Source organism: Camelus dromedarius, chromosome 11, assembly GCF_036321535.1.
Source record: "Camelus dromedarius isolate mCamDro1 chromosome 11, mCamDro1.pat, whole genome shotgun sequence".
Lineage (NCBI taxonomy): Eukaryota > Metazoa > Chordata > Mammalia > Artiodactyla > Camelidae > Camelus > Camelus dromedarius.
Genome location: NC_087446.1, coordinates 46,772,626 through 46,795,829, shown reverse-complemented (window position 1 = coordinate 46,795,829; position 23,204 = coordinate 46,772,626). Strand labels below are relative to the sequence as shown.

Here is a 23,204-nt window from a genome sequence, read left to right as displayed (position 1 = left end):
AGGTACAGGAAGTCAAGAAATACTGGCTATACAATAGAAAATGTAAGTAAAATTATTATGAATAAACATTTCTAAAACCTAGGACTATATGAGTAATTATCAATAAACAATTTCTTATAACCTTTCACCTCAATAATTTGTATTAACACAAACTATAAATTGGCTGCATATAACTTTTCATTTTCTTAGCAAAAATTTGACTATCAACTACATGCGGGGGATTTTGCTACATGCTGAGAATACCACAATGAATAAGACAGGCATGATTTCCACCCTCCCAGAACTTTCAGTCCTCATATTACAATTTATTCAAACAGGTTCTGACACCCACTACAGCTGTGTGACCTTGGACAAGTCAAATTCTCGGTGTCTCATTTTCAAGACCAAGACCACATTCATTTCTAAAGCAGCCCATATGATCATTAAAAGCAGTTCCGTTGAGAAATAAAAACTTCATGCCGCATGTAATGAGTCTTATTAAATGTCTTTTTTATATTAAGACCAAAGGAACATTCTCAAAATTTCATCTCTGGTCTTCGTTGTATCTCTTGAAGGTCTACTATCCAGAATGGATATAATTTCCTTTCCACATAATAGGCCTTTAAATTGAACTACATGCAAGGCAGTTTGAAGGCAGGATCTATAACCTACTCATCTCCGGATACCCAGAGTTCCAAGCATAGCGCCTCAGATACAACAGCTGTTCAATACACACCTGTTGCACCAATGTGCCTTTAAAAGCGCCTATTCTGATTCTGGATGCATAGGGTGAAAATCTGGCTCCATTATTTAAGTCGTGACCTTAAAATCTCTGTATCTTATGCCTCAGTTTCATCACCCAAAAAATGGGAGGTGGGGGTGGGGAAAGTACTATCTGCCTTACGGGCTGCTGCAAGAACTTTAGAAGTTAATATACACAAAGTACTTTGAATAATGCCTGCCACATTTTTATTAACAATAAATGAGTGGGTTTTAATAGTTTCCATAGCTTTCTAAGTCACCTCCTCTCCAGATTAAACAAATTCAGTTTCTCTCATTGTTCTTAAGGATGTGGTTTTAGATTCATAATCACTTTCCTCCATACACTTTCCATTGTGAGTATATCCCTCCCGAAAGAATACACAATTTACTCTAGAACTGACACTAAGTCAAGAAAGAACCAGTCAAATGATATTTTATTAAAATTACTAGGTCTTTATTTTTACTTTATTAGAGCAACAGGCTCAATCACTTCAATAAGATATTGTTATAGAAAAGAGGAGGAAGTAAATTCTACTAGATTGAAAAAAAAGAGAGAGACATAACACTAGTTGTAATACATGGTCCTGAACTGGCTATTAAATGATACAAATTTACTATACTGTATATCTTTGTTATAATTAAGATAATCCGAGTATGGTCTACTTCAGAAATCAATACACATACATCCGGATATTTTATAAATAACTATCTCAACTTAATGTCAAAACCAGAATCATCTTCAACCTCAAAACTACTAGGGTACCAATATTATAGTTACTCATTGATATATAGAATGGTATGACATAGTATGGTAAGGTACAGTAGGGTACACTTGTACTGTGGTAGGGTATGGAATATTCTGGTGCAGTGTGGTAATGCGGTGTGTTAGCATAGAGTGAAGTAGATGGTTAAGCGTTCACCTAACAGAGAAATGTATTTATACATTGATATGTTTATAAAATATGTCTACTAATATGTATTTCCATACATAAATTATCATCACAAAGTTAATAAATTATTTTCAAAGGCATGTATTTAATATACTTATAAACATCATTATAAAAACATTTTATCATTTAAATACATCATTTCATCTAAACTACTACTATTAATGTCACTTCAAAGTTGAAAAACAATAAAAGAAAAGAAACACTACATTCAAAACTTGGTTTTGAACTAAGAGTATTATTTTATTAACTAAGACTCGATTATTAACGTCTTTTGTTTATCTTTAAAACTCAAATCCACTCTCAAAAGAATAAGACTGACACCTTTAAGGCTAATCAAAAGGGTTTGGTTTGGTTTTGTTTTTTAAAATAGACAAAGTTCAAAAAACACAATATTTTCAAGCAAAATTATGTCTGTTACATTATATTTCAAAAGTTGCCTGACAACTATGAATGGGGTATTGTGATTCAATTCAAAATATATTTGTTGAATAGCTACTTTTGTTCAAGTTACCAGGAGATTAAAAAAGAGACGACTGAAGAAAGCCATCTCCTTGAAAAAATGTGTACTTTTTACAGAGTATACTCTTATACTTAGAAACATAAAATATCAATATGACTACAGATAATGGTAGATTTAGAAAGATTTTATTTAATAAGGACCAAAAAATGGCTTCAAAAGAACTGGGAATTTTACAGAGCAAAAGGAGTAACAATAACATCCCTAACATTCAGGAGTCAGAAAGGGATGTCAAATGTGTCTCCTAAGCATCTCTCACATCCATCCTCTCTCCTCTGTTCCTGTGCTGGACCCCCACCATGGCTCACCTGACCATCACGGTATCCAGTCTACTCTCCTTGTAGGAAGCTCTCCCCCGCCAATCCGCCTCCACACCATGGTGTTATTGTTATAAATTGTAGATCTGGTTAGGACACTACAATTTTTAAGTGCTTTTACTAACTCTGAATTTACTTCCATTAAGAGAAGCACAAATTGCTCAGCGTTGTGTTCAAGGCCCTTCCCTCTCAGGCCTCTGCCTGTTCGTCCACACTCCACCCCCAGGCACCACTCTGCTACCACGTCACGCTTCAGCCACCCCTGACCACGTGCATTTTCTCTTTCTGCTTGACATGTCCTTCCTGCCAGGTCGGCCAGGTCGGCCTTACTCACCCTTCAACGCCAAATACCACAATCTCTGACCTACTCTTTTGAATAAATTATTTGTGCCTCCATCAATACATATCTCTATAATAGCTCCTCTTAACTGTCCGGTAATTAACTCTCTATCTGTCTACCTCTCAGCACCTATAGATAATACCGTCATATCTTCTTTTCATTTATCTTTCATACTTTTGCAGTCACCACAATGTTTAGAACATAAGAGGCACTTAATAAGTATGTGTTGAATGAACAGAGAAGCAGATGCTTTAAATGGGCTTCAGAGGAAAAATAAGGTCTTAACAGGCGTAAGCAGGGGGTAAACGTGGGAGGATGGAAGCCATTGAGGTTAATGAGTAAAAGACGCATGGTTATATTTAAGACAGAGTAATTCAACTGCAGAGAGAAAGAAGGACTACAAAGAGGCAAGAGAGGAAGTGTGAAAATTAGTTAGCTGTTATTACAATTCAGATAGGGAAAAAAAAACAAACTGAAAAACTTGGACTTGGTAATGGCAACAGAAACAGAAAAGAATCAGCAGAGATGACACTCTCCTTGGAAGGAAAAGCTCCATGCTACACTGCAGTTATTTCTTCTGTAAACCAATTATTGAGTTTTCTTATTAGATTTTCATGTAAATTAAGCTGACTCTCCCTCTATTTTTATTTTTGGGCTTGTGGATTTGCATTTAGTTGGCAGAAACAGGTCCTTTAATTTCTGCCTAGAAAGTCTGATATTTCATGAAAAGTCAAAAAATCCCTGGAAAATGACATTTCTTCCCACAATAAGTTACGTAACTTACCTGGAACTATAAAATGTAAAATAGCTCGAAGTGCCTCCAGCTGCACTGATAACGATGTCTGATGACTTTTCATAACTGTTATTATTTTGGGGGCCACTGCTGCCATTGTATCCAGGGAGGTGTTACTGGAGATACAATATTGAAATGCTTATTAAAGGTACAACCTGGTTCCCATACAAACATCAACTTGAAACAAGTACCAGAAAACAGAACCGTTCTATTTTATTAGAAAAGGCTATATGAATTCAGTAATCTGAGCATGCATAATTTAAATTATTACTTAGTTAAATTTTGACCTCAAGAACTTAAATTCACAGTAAACGAATTCTTTTGTTTCCCAGAACTAACAACTTCCTTTGGATCTATATACATGGGTCATTGGCAACAACTCTGGAAAGTAGGAGTTATTATGTGCATTTTCCAGATAAAGAATTTGGGCCAACAGAGCTTAAATATCAAGGTCCTATCACTAGAACATGACAGAGCCAGGGCTGGAACAGAACTCATCTGACCCCCAAGTCCAGGGCTGTTTACTGCAAATCAATCTGGCTCTTCCTAATTAACACCACTGGACTTCTTATATGGGATTCTTAATTGGTTTTATTTGCACTAAACTCTTGGTTTCCCTAAAGTATTTGAGCTATTTTTCTTTTACATATAAATAAATGCCACCAGAATAGATTTCACCAGGTCCTACAGACTTTAACAGAGGCAGCCCTTGCTTTACAAAGTGCCGTATCAACTAAAACTCGTGCAGTATCAGAAGCATGTCCTCACTTCGCATGGGCCTGTGGTCCCTGACATATGGTCCCTTTTTTCCACTTTGAAGTCTCAGTTTGAACACATCTCCTCTTTGTAGTCTCTCCTTTAGTCACTGTAGTTGGGTTCACCAAGACACTGCGATTTTACACATGCCTGCCATTGAATGATCACAATGTACTGTCATTAGCTGTGTACAAATTAGTCTCCCCAACTAGACAATGAGATCTGACAATCCCCAGAACTGGTCATTCACACATTTTACATATGAGGAAAGAGCTAGAAACATTAATTGCCCAGAATCTACAAAATCATAAACTGTAGGTCATTCCACTGTGTTTTTTCCTCATTTATAAAGGTTCGCACATTGCCAGGACCATAAAAATCACAATTTAAGATAAACTTTTCACTTAAATGTCAAGAGCAACATTTCAATAAGAGAAATGCAACTGAAAGACATAATATATAAAAACATAAATAGACAAGCTAAACTGATCTTAAAAACAATGTAACCCCATGCCTTATAAGTAAGTCTAAAACTGTGTGTGTGTATGTATGTTTTATATATATATTATATATATATATTACATATATATATATATTTCTTTGTAGTATTTCTCTTTCATTACTGATAATAATTAATTGATTCGTTTTTACTGTTGTCAATATGTATGATAACGTGGATTTTGGAGTCAAGCATACCTAGTTGGAAAACTAGATTTTCAACTATGTGTGAAGACTTGGAAAAGTAACATAGTTTGTCATGCTACATGCATTTCAATATTCATATTTAATAACAATATTAATAATAGTTATGCTTTACTGAGCGCTTAAAATGTACCAGTTGTTATCCTAAGCGCTTTGTAAAAATTAGCTTATTTAATCCTCACATTATAAACTTAAAACTTATGAGATTGTTATTACCCCTCTTCACCAATGAGGAATCTGAAATTTAGAGATCAAATACTTGGCTCAAATTAGTAGGAAAGCCAGGACACAAAAATCAGTTTTTACTGCAACATCGACGTCATTTAGTTTTTCCTTCTACACAGGACAGTTTCTAATGTAGCCTCTTTTTTGACTAAAATTTATTCAGACAATTCCATGGTGACCTCACATTCTTTGGCTGAGTAAAGGGCAAAAAGGCACTGGACACACACCCTGCAGCAGACACTTTCTGTATGAAATTCAGTTTTAGTCTTTTAAACAAGTTTTTGAATAGGTTCCTTCCCACCCCATCCCCACACTACTGGCCAAGCCACCCAAAACCCACACCACCCATCCCCAGACAAACAGTCGGTTCTCTTTGTGCCACAAACCGGATGTGTAATCTTATCATCTCTGGACACGGACTAGATGTGACTAAAAGCTTCCCCAGCTAAGGAACGAGAGCAGGAAGAGAAGACAAAGCTACTTCAAACAGAGGAATATTCGTAAGTACTAATTGCGGAAAAAAACAACAATTAGAAGCCGTATCTTGGTTTTATCTTTATACCTTTCACATTCCATGATAACTTGAAAAACTGTTTAAGGTTATGGGCTGTCTAATTGTCATTTTCAAAACACAGTCAACACCAAGCACAAAGCACAAAAGCAAACCTTCAAAGTATTTCTATAATCTCAACCATCCCTTTTAATATGCAGATAAGATAAGTCAAGGTTATCTCAATGACATGAGATTATACTGCAAAATGTTTCAATCTTCAAATGCCTTATGTTTATCTTTTCTTAGCACAATGCTTAAAATATTGATATTCTGCCTGGTCCAATATTCCATATTCTCCATAAATTCATGAATATGTATTACCTTCCTTCAAAAAGATGATTTAGCATTTTACAGCCGCTTTCAGCCGCCTCAGGAGAATGTATATGCTTCTGCATTAATTCCAACACATTCAGATATATTCCTTTTGACAACAGGATTTTTCTGAAATTAACTACAAGATTTTTAAAAAGTTACTTGTAGAAATGAAAGCACATTTTCGTAATCTTACAGTAAGACATATCCTATTAAGATAATCCAAATTCATAGAAAAGTGTATGTACAAATACATATTTAATTTAAATTTCATTGACAACTTAAAGATCATTAATTTTTTTCTGTAAAATATATACCATTTCCAATTTTTTCACACTTATTAACTATTTGTTGAGGTCCTAGTGGTAAAGTTTTATTCACAGAGTAAACTGGTAGACTGTAATCCCCGTGCATGTGGAAGGAGTATTTTTGTAGATATACGTTCTTAAATGCCTTCCAAAGAAAGAAAGAAACTTAAATTTTATTCTAGCATTTAAAACAACTGCACATAATCACTGCACCTATTTCAGCTAAGACACATTAACGAGTTAGGAATAGGTTCTAGTTGTGTGTGGAGGTACTGGCCATCCTCTCAGCTTTTGGTGGATACAGGAAGTGGGGTGGGACCAGGGGCCGGAAACCAGGCTAGGTTGCCTTCAGTCTTGGGCCACCTTCTCCATTTACCCCAGTGGAAAATATAGACATACGTTAATTTATTGATGAAGTTAAGTGAAAGAGGTCATGAGTATTATGTAGTTAGCTAGTAAACGAGAGAAGATGTGTAAAATATTTTATGATCTCTAAAGTGACTCCAGGATGTAATTTCTTCTCCATGGCCTACTGACTGATGGGATTTCTATTCTTAGTTTTCAAGTCTCAAATTGGGTTAACGTCCAGGACAGTGGTTGTTAAAGTGTGGACTCTGGACCAGCAACATTGTTTGGGAACTTGTTAAAAATGTAAGTTCTGGGGCCCCATATGGACCTAACGAATCATAAACTCTGGAGTTGGGATCCAGCAATCTGTTTTAACAAGCCACGTGGATCATTTCTGGTGCACACTGAAGTGTCAGAACTGCTGGTCTAGGGTAACTTCTGTCTTTTGAAGTATCTCCTTGGTTAGCATTTAGCCATTTGGGGAGAAATTATTAAGACTTCTGATGTGAAAAAATAAACAACTTCTTCTTTATTAATTAATTTAAATAATTAAAAAATGGTATTGGGGTAAAGTTGGTTTATAGTATTATGTAAGTTTCATGTGTACAACATTATACTTCTACTTTTGTATACACTACAGTGTGCTTACCACCAAAATTTTAGTTTCCATCTGTCACTATACAGTTGATCTCCTTTACATTTTACCTCCCTGTTTCCTTTACCCTCTGGTAATCACTACTCAGTCTGTTTTTTTTTTTTTTAATTAGTTTGTTCATTTATTGTGTTTTTTGTTTTTTATATTCCACATATGAGCAAAATCACACAGTATTTGTCTTTTTCCATCTGATGTATTTCATTTAGCATAATACTCTCAAAATCCACCCATGTTGTTGCAAATGGGAAGATTTCATATTTTTTATGACTGAGTAGTATTCCATCACATATATATGCCACATCTTCCTTATGCATTCATCAGTTGTTGGATGCTTAGGTTGTTTTGATATCTTGGCTATTATAAATAAAAAGCTTTTGCCCAGTAAAGGAAACTATTTTAAAAAAATGAGATGGTCACCTACTGAATGGGAGGAGATATTTGCAAATGATACATCTATTAAGGAGTTCATATCCAAAATATACGAAAAACTCATACAACTCCAAACCAAAAAAACAAACAACAAAATTAAAATATGGACAGAGGACTTGAATAAAAATTTTTCAGAGAAGACTTAGGGATGGTCAACACACATATGAAAAGATGCTCAACATTACTAGTCACCAAGGAAATGCAAATCATAACTACAAAACCACCTCACATCTGTCAAAATGGCTATTATCAAAAAAAAAAAACAAAACCCAAAAAACCCACGAAGAATAAATATTGGTGAGGACATGGAGAAAAGGGAACCCTCATGAACTTTTGGTAGAAATGTAAATTGGTGCAGGCACTATGGAAAACAGTATGAAGGTTCCTCAAAAAATTAAAAATAGAACTACTATATGATCTAGCAATTCCACTCTGGGATATCTACCCAAAGAAAACAAAAACACTAATTCAGAAAGATAATATGCACCTCTATGCTCATTGCAGCATTATGAACAACAACCAAAATATGGAAGCAACCTAAGTGCCCAGTGATAGATAAATGGATAAAGATATGAGATATGTGTGTGTACATATATATACTCACATAATATGGAATATTACTGAGCCATGAAGAATTAAATCTTGCTATTTTCAGGGACATGATGGACCTAGGGGTTATGCTATGTGAAATAAGTCAGACCCAGAAAGACAAATATCATATGATTTCACTTATATGTGGAATCTAAAAAGCAAAAGAAATGAACAAACATAACAAAACAGAAACAGACTCATAGATACAGAGAACAAACTGGTGGTTGCCAGAGCAGAGGACAGCAGGGGTAACTGAAATAGGTGGGGGAAATTAAGAGGTACAAACTTCCAGTCACAGAATAAACAAGTCATAGGGATGAAATGGACAGCAAGGAAAACACAGTCTATACTAACGTAGTATCTTTGTATGGTGACTAGACTTATCATAGTGATCATTTTGTAATGTCTAGAAACATCAAATCACTGTTATGCACCTGGAACTAACACAGTATTGTTGATCAATTATACTTCAAAAACAGACTCAGCAGAAGAGATCATATTTGTGGTTTCTGGATTTGGCGTGGAGGGTGGTAAAGATGGGAGGGTGTGGGAAGGGGGGATTGGATAAAGGTGGTGAAAAGGTAAAACTTCCAGTTATAAGACAAATGCATGCTAGGAATGTAATGTACAACAAGATTAGTACAATTAACACTGCTGTATGTTCTATATGAAAGTTGTTAAGAGAATAAATCCTAAAGCATTCTCATCACAAGGAAAAATTTTTTCTCTTTTATTTTCTACATGAGACAATGTATGTTCACAGAACTTACTTTACTAATCATTTCATGATGTATGTAGTTCAAATCATTATGCTGTACACCTTAAACCTATACAATGCTTTATGCCAATTATATCTCAATAAAAATAGAAGGAATAAAAGGACAAGAGATAAGCAGTCTTTTAGAAAGTAAAAACTATACATCCTCCAACCAAAATACCACTGTCCTGCATGGAGCAGGACAGGCTTTCACTACCTCATCAGAGCAGGTGACATCTACCTGGCCATTTTAGGCAACTTATGCACTGAAACACCAGTTTAAAAAAGGAGCTGCTCTCCTGGTTGACATAACTGGTCCAATTACCAGGAGGGGACAGGTTGCTGCTACACAATGGTGGCAAGGAAGACAGTCTGAGATCCAAGCTAATCTCTAGGAGTGTCTTGATACTTGCATCCCCAACAGTAAAAGTGAATTGAAAACTACAGCAACCAATAAAAGCAGTATGACTGAGGACTCAGAACTTTTGTAGATGAAGGTTTGGGTCTCTCCAGAACCAGGAGTGACTGAAGTTCTGACTGACAACATGGGAAATGTGGAATGAGGAGATGAAGACGGAAACTGTAGATACTATGAGCAACAATGACCAACCATAACCTGGTGGCCAAGTAAAGAAATATAGGCGCATTGGCTAGTCTCTCCCATGACTGTTACATACATAGGTCAATTTGTATAAAGTAATCCCTCTCTTAAAAAAGAAAAAAAAAATGGCAGCTTAAATCTCACAAAACCATTGGTTGGTTTGTTGGCAAAGCTAAGATTTCCAGGGAGCTAAGAGTTACAGCCCAACACAGTGTTGTTTGAACATGGTAAGGGTTTATCTCTGCTTTCAGGTGCCTCACACAAGAGCAGAAAAGCCCAGTGCTCATTTTCAGGAGTGAGATCCCCATCCAGGTCTCTGCACAACAGAGGAAGGGAGACTCAAGAGCAGTTTCCCTTTCTGCCACCAACCCGCCCTGATTCATTATCCTGTCTGTCTCTGCTCTTGCCAGACCAAGCCTTTTATGACGCTTTTTCAGTGCCATCAGAGGGGCGAGGTACGAAAGGGGGAAAATGAGTAAGTGATTTTCCTCTTGATTTGACTTAAATAATCATATAAAGAAACATGCACGTGGAGATTTCTTTATTCTTTTCGCTCCACCCAGGTTCTCCACTAAACGCTGGGGCTTACACTGGTCTCTTTCTCAAGCTTGCAGTATTTTTCTCTATTTTTTTCCCTCCAAAAATATCTTTCAAGAGCTGCCAAGCCCCAATGCCTTTATGACGAGTTTTATCCCAAGATTTCCTGGCAGTATTTCCTGTTTATTTATGGGGCAGGAATCAGAGCAGCCTGAGCCTTAATTTCAAATCTCAAGAGTTCTTCCAAAGTTTTAACAACGATTGTTCTCTCCTTCATAATGCAATGCTATAAGAGTTACATGTAAAGGACTATTTTTTTTTAGTTTTATAATGGGCAATTTTAGCAGATTTTATAATGATGACTATCTCTCCACCCACTGAATTTCTAAGAAAATAGCAGGAACGGTGTATAAAGGAAAATGGGGGGAAAAGGTGACCATTCAGCAATTATTATTCATACTAAAAACATCTTACTAGACACAAGCTGAAAGTCCATTAACAAAAAATTGGTTCATAAAACAGGATACAGGCATATGCTGGGAAACTACACAGCTATTAGAAATGATAACGTGAGAATTTACATTTACCAACGCACACACAAAAAGAGAAATGTAAAGATTTGGTTATAAAAGATTGTACCATGATCCCATTTCTCAAAAAAATATAGAATATATTGTGTATGTCATGTGTGAGTACATATATAGAAGTGCAGAAGAAAAACATCAAAACGTTTACTTTCTTCCTGATCATTTTACCTATATATCAATATATCTATATAGCAGATTATATATTAACTTATTTGAATTTTTTACAATGTATTGCTTTTGCGATTTAAAAAATACCAAAAAATGTGTTTCTTTTTATTAAAAAAATACGGAGTACCTCTTACCATTTTGTTCTAACAGAGTCGACAACGCATTTGCAGATGCCTGGAAGACTTCTTTTGAAGAAGAATGCATTAGCATGGACAGCATCACTTCCCTGTGAGCCGGGAACCTGTCACAGATTCGACCACAATACTGATAGCAATCATTTTAACAATTAGCTCAAATAGTCACTTACTGCTATCTAATCTCTCTAACAACAAATAAGGGCGTACAAACAATATTTTATGCCACCCCGACCTACGAGAGAATTATAGTTAAACAGTTTTATATTTAAAAGTTAGATTCAAATCCATTAAATACTAATAAACTAGGACTTCTGTTTCTTCAAAGCAGATAAGCGACAGAGGGGGAAAAAAGACTCAGCAGATACATGAACAGGTGCTAACAGCTCAGAGATTAAGTGAAAAAAAAAAAGATGATGGAATCAAGAAAGGAAAAATTTAAAAAACTAAAGCAGCAAAGTAAATTTTTTAAATGTAGAGCATAGATATGTTTTAATGATGTATTTAACAATCGCCTATGGATTTTGAGGAATTAGTGTGCTACGAACTCAAACTTCTAAACTAAAACATGAACCAGTCTTACTCTAATTTCTTTAAAAGACTGCACAAAGTGGGTTAGAATGCTGGTTTGACATATATTTTCCAAAAATTACTGCTTCCTTTCAAAACGGAGACATTTAAATAAATAGCCTCTGTGTCATTAATTCCCTTCTGGCTGGCGGCGGATCATTACGCAAACAGGCTGTCAGGATTTCAGAATATTACTATTTGAGTTTACAAGATAAGTCATTCAAATTTTAAAATCCAGAGGGTTTGCAGAGCAAACAGTAAAAATATAAGGGATTGCTGATGGACATGAAACAAATCTGATTACACACAAAACTCCTGGTTACAGTGTGTACCCTTGGGAGAGAGGGCTGGTTCAAATGGTGCTCCCACAGAAAGCACCCTCAGGGGCTGACAGCTACAAATGACCCTCTCAACACTGCCGCAACAAGTGGGGACCACTGCAGGTTTCTACCCACAGCCAACTCCTCAGAATGACAACCGCTGGCTAGAAACCATGGCAGACAGGTCACAGATAGCTCTGCCATTTCCATCACTTGAGATTAATTAATATGGCATTTTTAAACAATCAGCCAGGAAGTTGCAAGGTTCTTTCTTGATGACTCATAATTTACTGAATGACTCTTGATTCTAAATCTTTCAGTAATGAATCCCAAACACACCACCTTTTTTTAACTAACTACTGAAGGCAATGGGATCGAAATATTATATAGACTCACGGTTATTTTGTGGCAATACTTAAAACGTAAATGCCTACATCAAAAATATTTCTAACAATAAAGCTGCAGTTACGATATTTCATGTGGACTGACTGAAAACATAAACTGAAATTTCCTATCATACAAAATCAAAACTACTGACTGGCCATCTTCATCTCCAATCTTCTCGTGTAAACTGTTTTGATACATGAGGAGATTGTTCAGGGCCCAGCATGCGGCCTCCTGGATTAGGGGAGGAAAAAAAGAAAGCTGTCAAAAAAATAAATTATTGAACAAATAATTTTGAACAACTCTAAAATTTACAAAAATGAGTCCAAACCTGCACATGCTTGTTCTTTCTGTGCCATGTCAATGCTTTGTAACAGGCTTCCAGCCAAAACAACTTTTCTTCTTCCTCCTCCTCCTCATTCTCCTGATGCTCATTCTTTTCCTCTAAGTCTTGATTTAAGAAAATGGTCTCAGCTTGAAAAATAACGTAAACATATGATTTTCTTACAGTTTGAACGGCTAACTGTAAGTCCATGTTTTGAAACATTCTCAACAGAGTGCTGTATTCTTTGGTAGTGGGCTTGGTTAGTTAAATGACTTTGTTAATATATTTCACACTTCATAACACAGCTCTCCCCTCTAGATAAATTATCAAATGAGGAAGAGGGTATCAAACAAAACTAATAGATGAGAGGAAGATTAATTATGAAGATTGACTGCCCAATAATAAAGCTAAATCAAGGATGCATTTATTGACGTCTGAACTGAGAAGGGTGTACTTACTACAACTGTTATTTCCCTTGAAAGTATCCTCTATTGGGAAATGAGTTACATTAGGACAGAGAAGGCATTTAAGGCTTCCTTCTCTACAAATGACTTGTTATAATGTTACCTGGTTATAAAGTTAACATTCAAGATCAAACGCATCTGTAAGAATTTCCTTTTTAGTAAAGCTACTTACTGAGGAGCGCCAAACAGCTGAGTGCCGCGATCTGTAAGTCTGCGTTCTTTGAATATCGCTGCACGGCTTTTACCACGAACTCATGCACCTCGTTTAACACCAAGATATTAAAAAAATTACCTGAAAGTTAAGTGAGATATTAGCGGAATTCTCATCCATGGAACTTAAATTACCTTTAGTTACGTAACAGTTTATTTAAGTCTCTCTCTCTCTCTATATATATATAGATATATATGTAAAACATTTAAGTCAATGAATTTGAGCAGTGATGACTATTCTTAATGGTATTAAAACATATTTACTTTAAGTAAAATAGCTCAATAGGATTGTATAAAGTATTGAAAATTTATTTCATGCAGTCATTCAATTATCTTGCTTAGACAGTGGAACTGACCAGGCTCAAAAAAAAAAAAAAAAATATATATATATATATATATGCTTGGGTGGTATTAACTTTGTGTTCTCTGATTCCCTCTCATGTAGTCATCATACAAAACAAAGTGTCTATTACGTATGGCATTACAATATTTAGTATCTGTAACACCTTAAATTTCCTGCCTTCTAAAAGATGGGGGGAGAGCTCTCCCTTTAATGAAGCTCTCTCTTCATTAAATGCTTTTGCTGAAACATTCTTCTTTCACGTAAAGAATATTGTTCAGAAAACTCACTGGCACTTGATTTTGTCTATGATAATCTTAAAATAAAAATAAGAGACTATGCCACTACCTGTAACCCAACGCAGGAAGAAGTCCCACACATTTTTACACTTGTTCTTCTGATCATTATACAAAAGCCTAAATCCTTCCAAGGAAAGGATTTGTAAATGATAGTTCACAAATATGTGTCTCCTTCCACTCAGTTCTCCGTAACTAATAGTCACCAAGCTTCCTTCCAGGAGTAAGAATGGAACTCCTGTACATGTAGTTCAATGATCCCTGAGACACACAGCCAGAACTGAAAAAGATCCTAGACCATGAAAACCCTAATTATTAGTCAATGGCTTCAAAATCAAGACAGTTCAATGAGGCACAGCTCTTGGTTATCAATGCCTCCCTATGTTCGCGCCTCCCCCGACACTCACTCATTAAGCAGACATTTTACTCCCCAGCCCTTAGTGGTCTCTAACACTGAGAGGCATTTCAAAAAAAGTTCTTTTCCTCTTTTACCAGCTTATCTAAACGTAGGCTGTCTCACCCTCTTTTCCTTACTATTATGCCCATTGCACTGCCAACAGCTGCTCTACCACTGACCAACTGGGTGACTCCAGGCAAAACCAATAAGACCGGCCTTATCTTATATTCAGACAATATAGGTGAAAATACATGGTCAACTGTAGAAGGCCTTTAAATGTATTAACCTCATAATTATATTATATAATTTGACAAAATGCTAAATACGTATTGACTTTGGGTTTTCATTTTAATTATGAGGAGGAAGTTAAAAGTTTTATCCAGTTTCTTTGAAACAATAATGGGGACAATAAATTCTCTAGTCACTAAAAAAAAAAAAAAAAAAAAAAAAAAAAAAAAAAATCCTTACCTAAAGATCAATTTGATGGCTTTTATTTTCAAAAAAAAGTTACAGAACAATATCAAACTTATAAAAAATATGACTGTTTAATACAGTTTATTTAATTTCAGCAGTATAATATCAATCATTCTTAAAGTGCTATTATAGACCTAATTTGATAGTCAAGTACCATTTCCTAATCATGAGTTAAAAACCACTTCTGCCTTTGACTCATTTAAGGGATTAAGGTAAACTCACAGCCTGAATATAAGTTATGCAAGTTATGACTTGAGAGCGGTAAGCTGCAGAACATGAAACAGAGAACTGCTTATCAGTGTGCTACATTATTAGCTAGATTTAGGAAATCACCTTTGGAATTATGTTAAAACATTCTCAGATATTAGCTAGCTTGCACAACTTTGTCCTTCTTCATGAAACTATGAGGAAAAGAAATAAACTAGTAAATGGCTACAACATTTTAAAAGAAATGCTTTGTTTTGTTCAGGGATGCAGAAATCTGGATTCTCAGCCTGTTTTCACTCCTCCCTGACAACATGATCTTGGGTAACATACACAGACCTGCTGTAACAGGTCCTCATCTGCAAATACTGACTTAGTAACAATATCACATCTCCCAGGATTGTTTCAAGGATCAAAAGAAATAAATTATATATATATATATGAAACTTATGAAACTACTTTAGAAACTATGAAAGAAATGTACAAATGTTGAGACATTATTTTCATCTCTCCATAGTTTTGGTCATATGCTAAGCATTCAATAAATGTTTACCGTGGAAAGAAATAAACTGAAATTGTGCATGCAAATTACAATTCAATTTACAAAAAACTTCATTTTAACCAAAACTACCTAGGGACATTCCTAATGCTAAGAACAACGGCAGAATTATACAAATTCTGAATTATATAGGAAATATAGTCATATTTCTAGAAGTGAAACTATAATTTAGTACAATAAAATCTTAAAAATGAGTTTTTTCAAATGAATTATGATGTTTTTTCCCAAGGTGGTAGTGATGAAAAGTTGAATGTCTATTATAATAATCCTGATTTTGCACAAAACATTTCTGGTGATCCTTTTCAGAAAATGTTGTCAGAAACAATTTCCGACAGTTAAGGATCCTACCTTATTATTCACCAACCATTTACTTTTTAACGCTTGGTTCTGCTCACAAAAACATCAAGGAAATCTCTCAGGTGTGTACCGAGGGGGTAGGGGAAGGCTCAAGAAGGAGCTGTAACAAGAGCTGTGAGCTGAAAGCAAATGGACAAACCAGAGTAGCCTTGTGGGAAAGTATGGTCACTGCGATCAACAGACTAGCCTTGAACTCGCCCCAAAGTAGGGTCGATCAATCAGTCTCCTACTTTAAGCTGGGACCTTAAAAAGATTCCAAAGTGCTCCCAGGTCAGTCTTGCACCTTGGCTCCTGGCAAACATCTCTGGAAGAAACGTTTAGGTCCTCAGGATTCTCAAGAGATTAAATTCCACCAAAGAGAAACTCACAAGCATACAGGAAAACAAGACTCCAGACAGACAAGCAGTCAGCATACGAGCAGTCAGTTTAAAATCTCAAAAATATTGGAATTGTCAGATACAGAACACAAGATAGCTATGTACTGATGATTAAAGAAATGATAATTAGAAAAAAAGCAAAGAGAAAGGGGGTAAAAGAGTGAATAAGCAGTCAAAAGTTATGCGGCAGATTTGAAAATAAAGAGATTTTTTTTACAAATGGATAAAAAAAAAAATCTAATGAACGACCAAGTTGAATTTATTACAGAAGTACAAAGTGTCTTACTATTAGAACACCTGGGGGGAGGGTATAGCTCAAGTGGCAGAGCACATGCTTAGCATGCACAAGAAGGTCCTAGGTTCAATCCCTAATACCGCCTCTAAAAATAATAAATAAATTAATCTAATTACTCCCCCCCAAAAAATTCTGTAAATAAACATTTCTGAAAAAAAAGAAAACTTGTATATGTAATTCTAATTCTCCATATTCTCAAGATAAAAGGAAAACAAATGATCTTAATCTCTTTTAGTATTTGATAAAATTCAATACTCATAATTATGTTTATAAAAAGTCCACATATAAAAATACAAGCAAACAAGAAACAGAAGGAAACTTGTTAACTTGATGAAAGCTATTTGTCAAAAAACAAACAAGATTAACAACAACAGCAACAAAAAACCTTATAATACGCACTCTTCTGCATGGGAGCATATTAAAACATTCCCTTTAAATTCAAGAAAACGACAAGGATGGCTACTGTCACTCGTTCTATTCAACACTGTACTAGTAATTGTGGGCTATGCAAGAAGACAGGGAAATCAAATTAAATTAATTACTACACAGAAAACCTAAGAGCATTTATAAGCAAATTTTTAGAATTAGTAAGAATTTAGGTAAGATCAATATGCAAAAAATCATTTGCATTTCTTTATACATACACAGCTTAAAAATACAATTTTAAAAGAGATACCATTTACAGTAACAAAAATAAGGTATCCAGAAATAACAAGATGTACAAGACTTGTACAGAAAAATTGTGATGTAAAAGTGTCATTTCTTCTTAAATTGATCCATGTATTCTGTACGGTCCCAATCAAAACTCAAATGGAGTTTTCCAAGGCACTGGACAAGTTAATTCTAAAATTATATGGAACAGTAAAGGCCCAAGAAAAAGGCCAAGCTGTACCCAAGAAAGAAGAAGGTATGAAGACTTGACCTACTAGCTTTTCCGGTATCAGGACTTGTAGAGCTGTAATAATTTAAACAGCTTGATATGGATCCAGATAATCAAATTAACCAAAACAACACAACAGCAAAAACAGAAATATATATTATATATTATAGACCTATAAATAATACATATATACATTATACACATATATATTCAATGTATGATACCACTGGGAAATGGATGAACCATATAATAAATTATACTCCCCATATTATAAAAAAGGGGGGGATTGAATTCTTACGGTTAAAAAAAAAAATTCCAGACAGATTTGAACACTTTAATGCTTAAATAAGAAAGACTGGGGATAAAATGTGGAATACATCTGTTATCTTAGGCAAAGGAAGAATTTCTTAAAATACATAAAAAGGGTAAGTCACAAAGCAACTGATTATTAAATTAAACTATATTACAAAAGCCACCATAAAGATGATAAAAAGCTCACCAATCAAGAGAAGATATTTTCAATACATATAACCAACGGGTAAAACATTATCAGCCCGAACTATGAATTTTTAAAAAGACAGACTCTACTATGGAAAAATAGAAAAAGGCAAATCAGGTATTTCACAAAGAAGGAAGCACCAATAGCAGAGAAATACTTGAAAAGATACTCACCTCCATTTACATTTTCATAGCAACACAGATAATAGTAGCATAAAACAAGAAATAAACCAAATGTCCATGGATAGGAGAATGGATACATAAATTGCGGTTTATCCATATAATAGAATACCACATACAATTACATGCAAAATTATTCACAAGTCCTATAAACATAATGTTAGGTTTTTTTTTGAAAACTGCAGAAGACAATATTCAGCATAATGCCATCTTTATTAAGCAAAAGTGAGCAAACATTAGCAATTTTGTTTAGGGAGATATGTGAATGCAGTAAAACTTAATCTAGAAAGCAAAAGATTTATTAACCCAAAACTCTAGAGAGTGTTAACCTCTGGAGAAAGCGGAAGAAGGGTGGAGCCCAGAGGAGCTTTATCAGCATTGGTAATGTACTAGTTGTGTGGGGAGTTCTTTTGCACTGTGCTTTACATTTTCTATACGTTACGCTTATTCTTTTGCACGTATCAACCATTTACATAATAATACGTTAACTACAGCACTAACAATAAGACTTCTCCTATATTGCACACGTTTATTTTTGACACTCCTTTTAAAATTTCACCCAAGCACGGCAGAACAGTTTGCTACTTTATACTATTTCCATCCAATGCATGTCAAAATGCTACTTACCCATCAACATACAACATACATATGCTATATATGCTTACATCATATAAACTGCGGTACTAAATTAACCAAGAGTTGTAACTTACCTAATGTAAGCCTATGCAGCAAGCAGCAACTCACTTCTTGAATTTTTTCATTGATAGGGAATGCTTTCATGGCTTCTACCACAATATTATAACATCTGACATTGCCACTCATGAGGACTTCAACATTATTGCCTAAATTTAAAGAAATAATAATTATCAATAAGGTAGTAATCTCCCCTTTGAAATATGCATACAAAGATGCCTTATATAGATTTTAAATGTGTGGCAATATAATGGTTACATTTCCAAACTTAAATATCATGTACTGTCAAATAGCTATAAAAAATACTATGTTGTTGAGTGCTAATATAATTGGATTTAGGACTCAAACATTAAGGGAAAGTTGCTCTATTCCTGTTTCTTGGCTTTAAAACTTAAAGTAAAGAGAAAACTGAGAGTGCTTTTTAAGTCAAAATATGCGACGTCTTGGCCATAAGTTTTCAAATAAATGAATTTGGGGCTTGTTTCCTAATGAGGCATCATTCCATTAGATGATGGCTTTTTTGTAAATTTTTTTATTGAAGTATAGTCAGTTATAATGTGTCAATTTCTAGTGTACAGCATAGATACATATATTCATTTTCATATTCTTTTTTATTGTAGGTTACTACAAGATATTAAATATAGTTCCCTGTGCTACACAAAATAAATTTGTTTATCTATTTTATATATAGTAGTTAATATTCGCAAATCTCAAACCCCCAGTTTATTCCTTCCCACCCCCTCTCCCCCCAGTAACCATAAGTTTGTTTACTATGTCTGTGAGTCTACTTCTGTTGGGTAGATAAGTTCACTCGCGTCTTCTTTTTACTTTTCATTAGATAATGGCTTTTCATTGTTCCTTTTCCTCAAACCAGCACAAAGCAAATCAAGATTATATCACATAGTAGACCAGCTAGACTCAGCTATGATCTATTTCCTGCTCATTTCAAGAGGGCAGAAGAGCCGCCGGCGTACAGGCAGCAAAACCAAGCTTCCCTAAGGCTCTGAGACAGAAGGGAAGAGAAGAGATGAAGGGGAGAGGGGGCATAATATTAATATTATGGCTAAGGGACAAACAGGTGAAACACAAAGGAAGGAAAGAATCCACTGGGAAAGGCAGTTAAATCAATAGAGAGACGAAGTGTGTGAACCTATGTGGAGAAAACTAATTTATATCTGAATGAAATGTTGACTACTCTTAAAACAGACCCCAAAAAAATAGTATTTGCAAAGCATTTTCCTTTCTTTTTTTGGCACAGCCAAACTCACCGTTTTCCAAACAATATATTTTTAATGTTTATGTTATGTTTTAAGAAACACTAAATATGGAAAGACACGTTGTAATGAAAGGAAATGGCCTCTTAAAACAATGACTTGCTTCTACTCAGAGTCGCAGATATGATTTTGCTCTAGACCCAAAGGCAAACTTTAAAACACTTGCTTTTTTTTTATTTTTAGTTACTGCTTTCTTTAACCTTTGCATTATGAATCAGCACATTTTACACTGGAGTTATGTCAGATGTGGGTGGAAAAGAATGAATTCCAAAATAGCCCCAAATAAATAAATAAATGTATAAATCCAGCAAAGGAAAAGTAAAATGAAAAATATATTCAGTTTCCTGGCAGTAGATGACTCAGAGAAGTTTAAATGTCCATTCTCTACTGCTTGTATTGTTTGTCTTCTGAGGGGGAGGTAAGTAGGTTTGTTCATCGATTTCCGCTTGGAGGAGGTACCGGGGACTGAACTCAGGACCTCTTGCGTGCTGAGCTTGCACTCTACCGCCGGAGCTAGACCTTTTCCCCCCGTTCATTCTCTATTACTGTTCTGCCCCATCTACTTTTAAGTGCTTAATTTTCCATGGATAAAAAGATGGATTTTACAACCGTCACCAAAAAAAGGGCAATCTTTCACTAGGGGATTGGGTCTTTACTGAAGTCTCACATCTGCAGATTTCCATGTCTGAAATCATATATACATATTATATGTAATATACTACACACATATGAAATACAGATTATGTAGTAATACTGTCCATGTTTTTACAACACTTACCACAGTATATTACCAGGTACTATTCTACATTTTTCACATTATTTAGTCCATTTAATCCTCACAATGTCACGTGTGTGAAGATGAAAACATTACCAGATAAATGCATGTGTGTATCCTATACGCGCTCAAACAGGTAACACATGAAATACAAAATGTTTATGTGCGTTTACAAAAGTAATAGAAATCTGAAGCATTATTTTAGTCCATTAGCAATCATTGGTAGCATACACAGCTAATTAATTTCTTCTTATTTGTACTTTCTTTTTTGCTGTAAAAGTGGCTAGATTTCAAAACATCACCAAAATGCTAAACAACAGGGGGGAGGGTACAGCTCAGTGGTAGAGGGCCTCCTAGCATGCTCGAGGTCCTGGGTTCAATCCTCAGTACCTTCATTAAAAAACATAAATAAATAAATAAACCTAATCCCCACCCCCCACCCCCCAAAAAACCCACAAACAAACAAAAAAGTGAGAAATCAATATGCTAAACAAGAATCGCAATCAAGTTCAAACTACTTCCTGAGGCTTTTCAGGCCCTTTACGATCTGGTTACGCCTCCAGCCTCATCCACTGACTCTTACACCAAGCCCTTTCCCCGCTGCTATTAAATGGCCCACATGGGGATGCTCAGGGCTGTGCGTGGGCATTACACACACGCATGTACTTATAAATGCACAGCCTGCTGAGCTACTTTTAGCTTCCAGAATGTACTATGCTCTCTTCTGCTCCAGGATCTTTATGCTTACGATGCGCACTGCCTGGGACACTTTGTCTGTCTACCTAACCTCACACCGCCATCATTCAAAACTCTGCTGAGAGATCTTGCCTCACTCTCTGTATGTCCTCACAACGCGAGATACTTGTGCCAACGCTTGCCTTACGTTACTCCGTCATCACCTCCATGCTTATCTGTATCTGGTGTGCTATTGTGGGGTCTGAAAAGGCAAGAAACACCTTTGTGTTTTCTGCTACTGTTTCTCCAGCAACAAGGCCAGAGCCAGCAGCAGCATCGCCTCAACACATTAAAATTAATTAAATGAATAAGTAAGTGAATGCGCTGAGTACCTACAAGGTTCTAAATCATAAAAATATTTCTGAAACACACTCAGAAAGAAGATCTATTGTAATTTTTCAGATTCAAGAAAGAAATCATGTATACAGGCTACTTACAAGGAATCGCTAGGGAATGTAAACAGTGCAATACATGCAGCACAATTTCCTCTTCATCCTTAAAACTGTTTAACGCACTTAGCAGTATCATATAATCTTTATTTTCGACAAATTCAGTCAGTTGCTCCTCTGAAACTAAAAAGCAAAAGACACAATACTGAAAAAGCTTTAACTTGCCACAAATGTTTTATTGCTCAAAAATACAGCATTTATGACAGTTGTCTAAGACACCGTAGAAACGAAGATGTAAATTAAAAATTATATTTTAGCAAAAAGCCCTTCCTAAGAATTGTATAGTGGAAAAAAAAAGGCTATTGAGCTTAAAATAATTTTGTCTTGATCTACATTAGTTATTCCATGTTTTGAAGTATAGTGACCAAACAGTTCTCAGAAAAACAAAATTATTTATAATTTCATTTGAAAGATTCCAGAGAAAACGAATCAATGACTAATCAAGATGGCAGATGGAAGTGTACATAACACAGTACTTAAAAAGGAGTGGTTTATGGTACAGCGTTGAAGGGGAGCTCAGCTAAAAGCATCCGTTCAAGAGGGATGAACGTTAGCAAATGACAAGTAATTAGATTTTGAAACACTCTCTCTTAATGGTCTTGATTTCATCAGAGATCAAAACTTGTCATTATTAATTTCCACAATTAAAGTCTTCTGATCAAGCCAATGAGTTTCACTTGGAGATATTTTATTGGGTGGGAACTTCAACAACATGTGTAAAAATCTGCTTTACCGAGCCTGAGAATGACAGTGACATAAATGTCAGAAAATGCAGCACTCTTCAGGCTCAACATTACTTTTTATTTTTCAACTTGATACCAATGGCC

General features: G+C 35.3%; 1 protein-coding gene across 3 annotated transcripts in view; it reads right to left on the bottom strand.

The window, feature by feature from the left end:
* The window catches only part of LRRK2 (leucine rich repeat kinase 2), a 135,444-nt gene that overhangs the window by 99,699 nt on the left and 12,541 nt on the right, over positions 1-23,204 (bottom strand). For all 3 annotated transcript variants that reach the window (XM_010980302.3, XM_031462747.2, XM_064491772.1), the window contains 8 exons: positions 22,366-22,500; positions 19,162-19,293; positions 13,557-13,676; positions 12,927-13,069; positions 12,750-12,829; positions 11,322-11,428; positions 6,216-6,345; positions 3,650-3,774 (listed from right to left, as the gene is read on the bottom strand). In XM_010980302.3, coding sequence (XP_010978604.3) covers positions 3,650-3,774; positions 6,216-6,345; positions 11,322-11,428; positions 12,750-12,829; positions 12,927-13,069; positions 13,557-13,676; positions 19,162-19,293; positions 22,366-22,500 — 972 coding nt within the window. The remainder of the gene's footprint in view (positions 1-3,649; positions 3,775-6,215; positions 6,346-11,321; positions 11,429-12,749; positions 12,830-12,926; positions 13,070-13,556; positions 13,677-19,161; positions 19,294-22,365; positions 22,501-23,204) is intronic.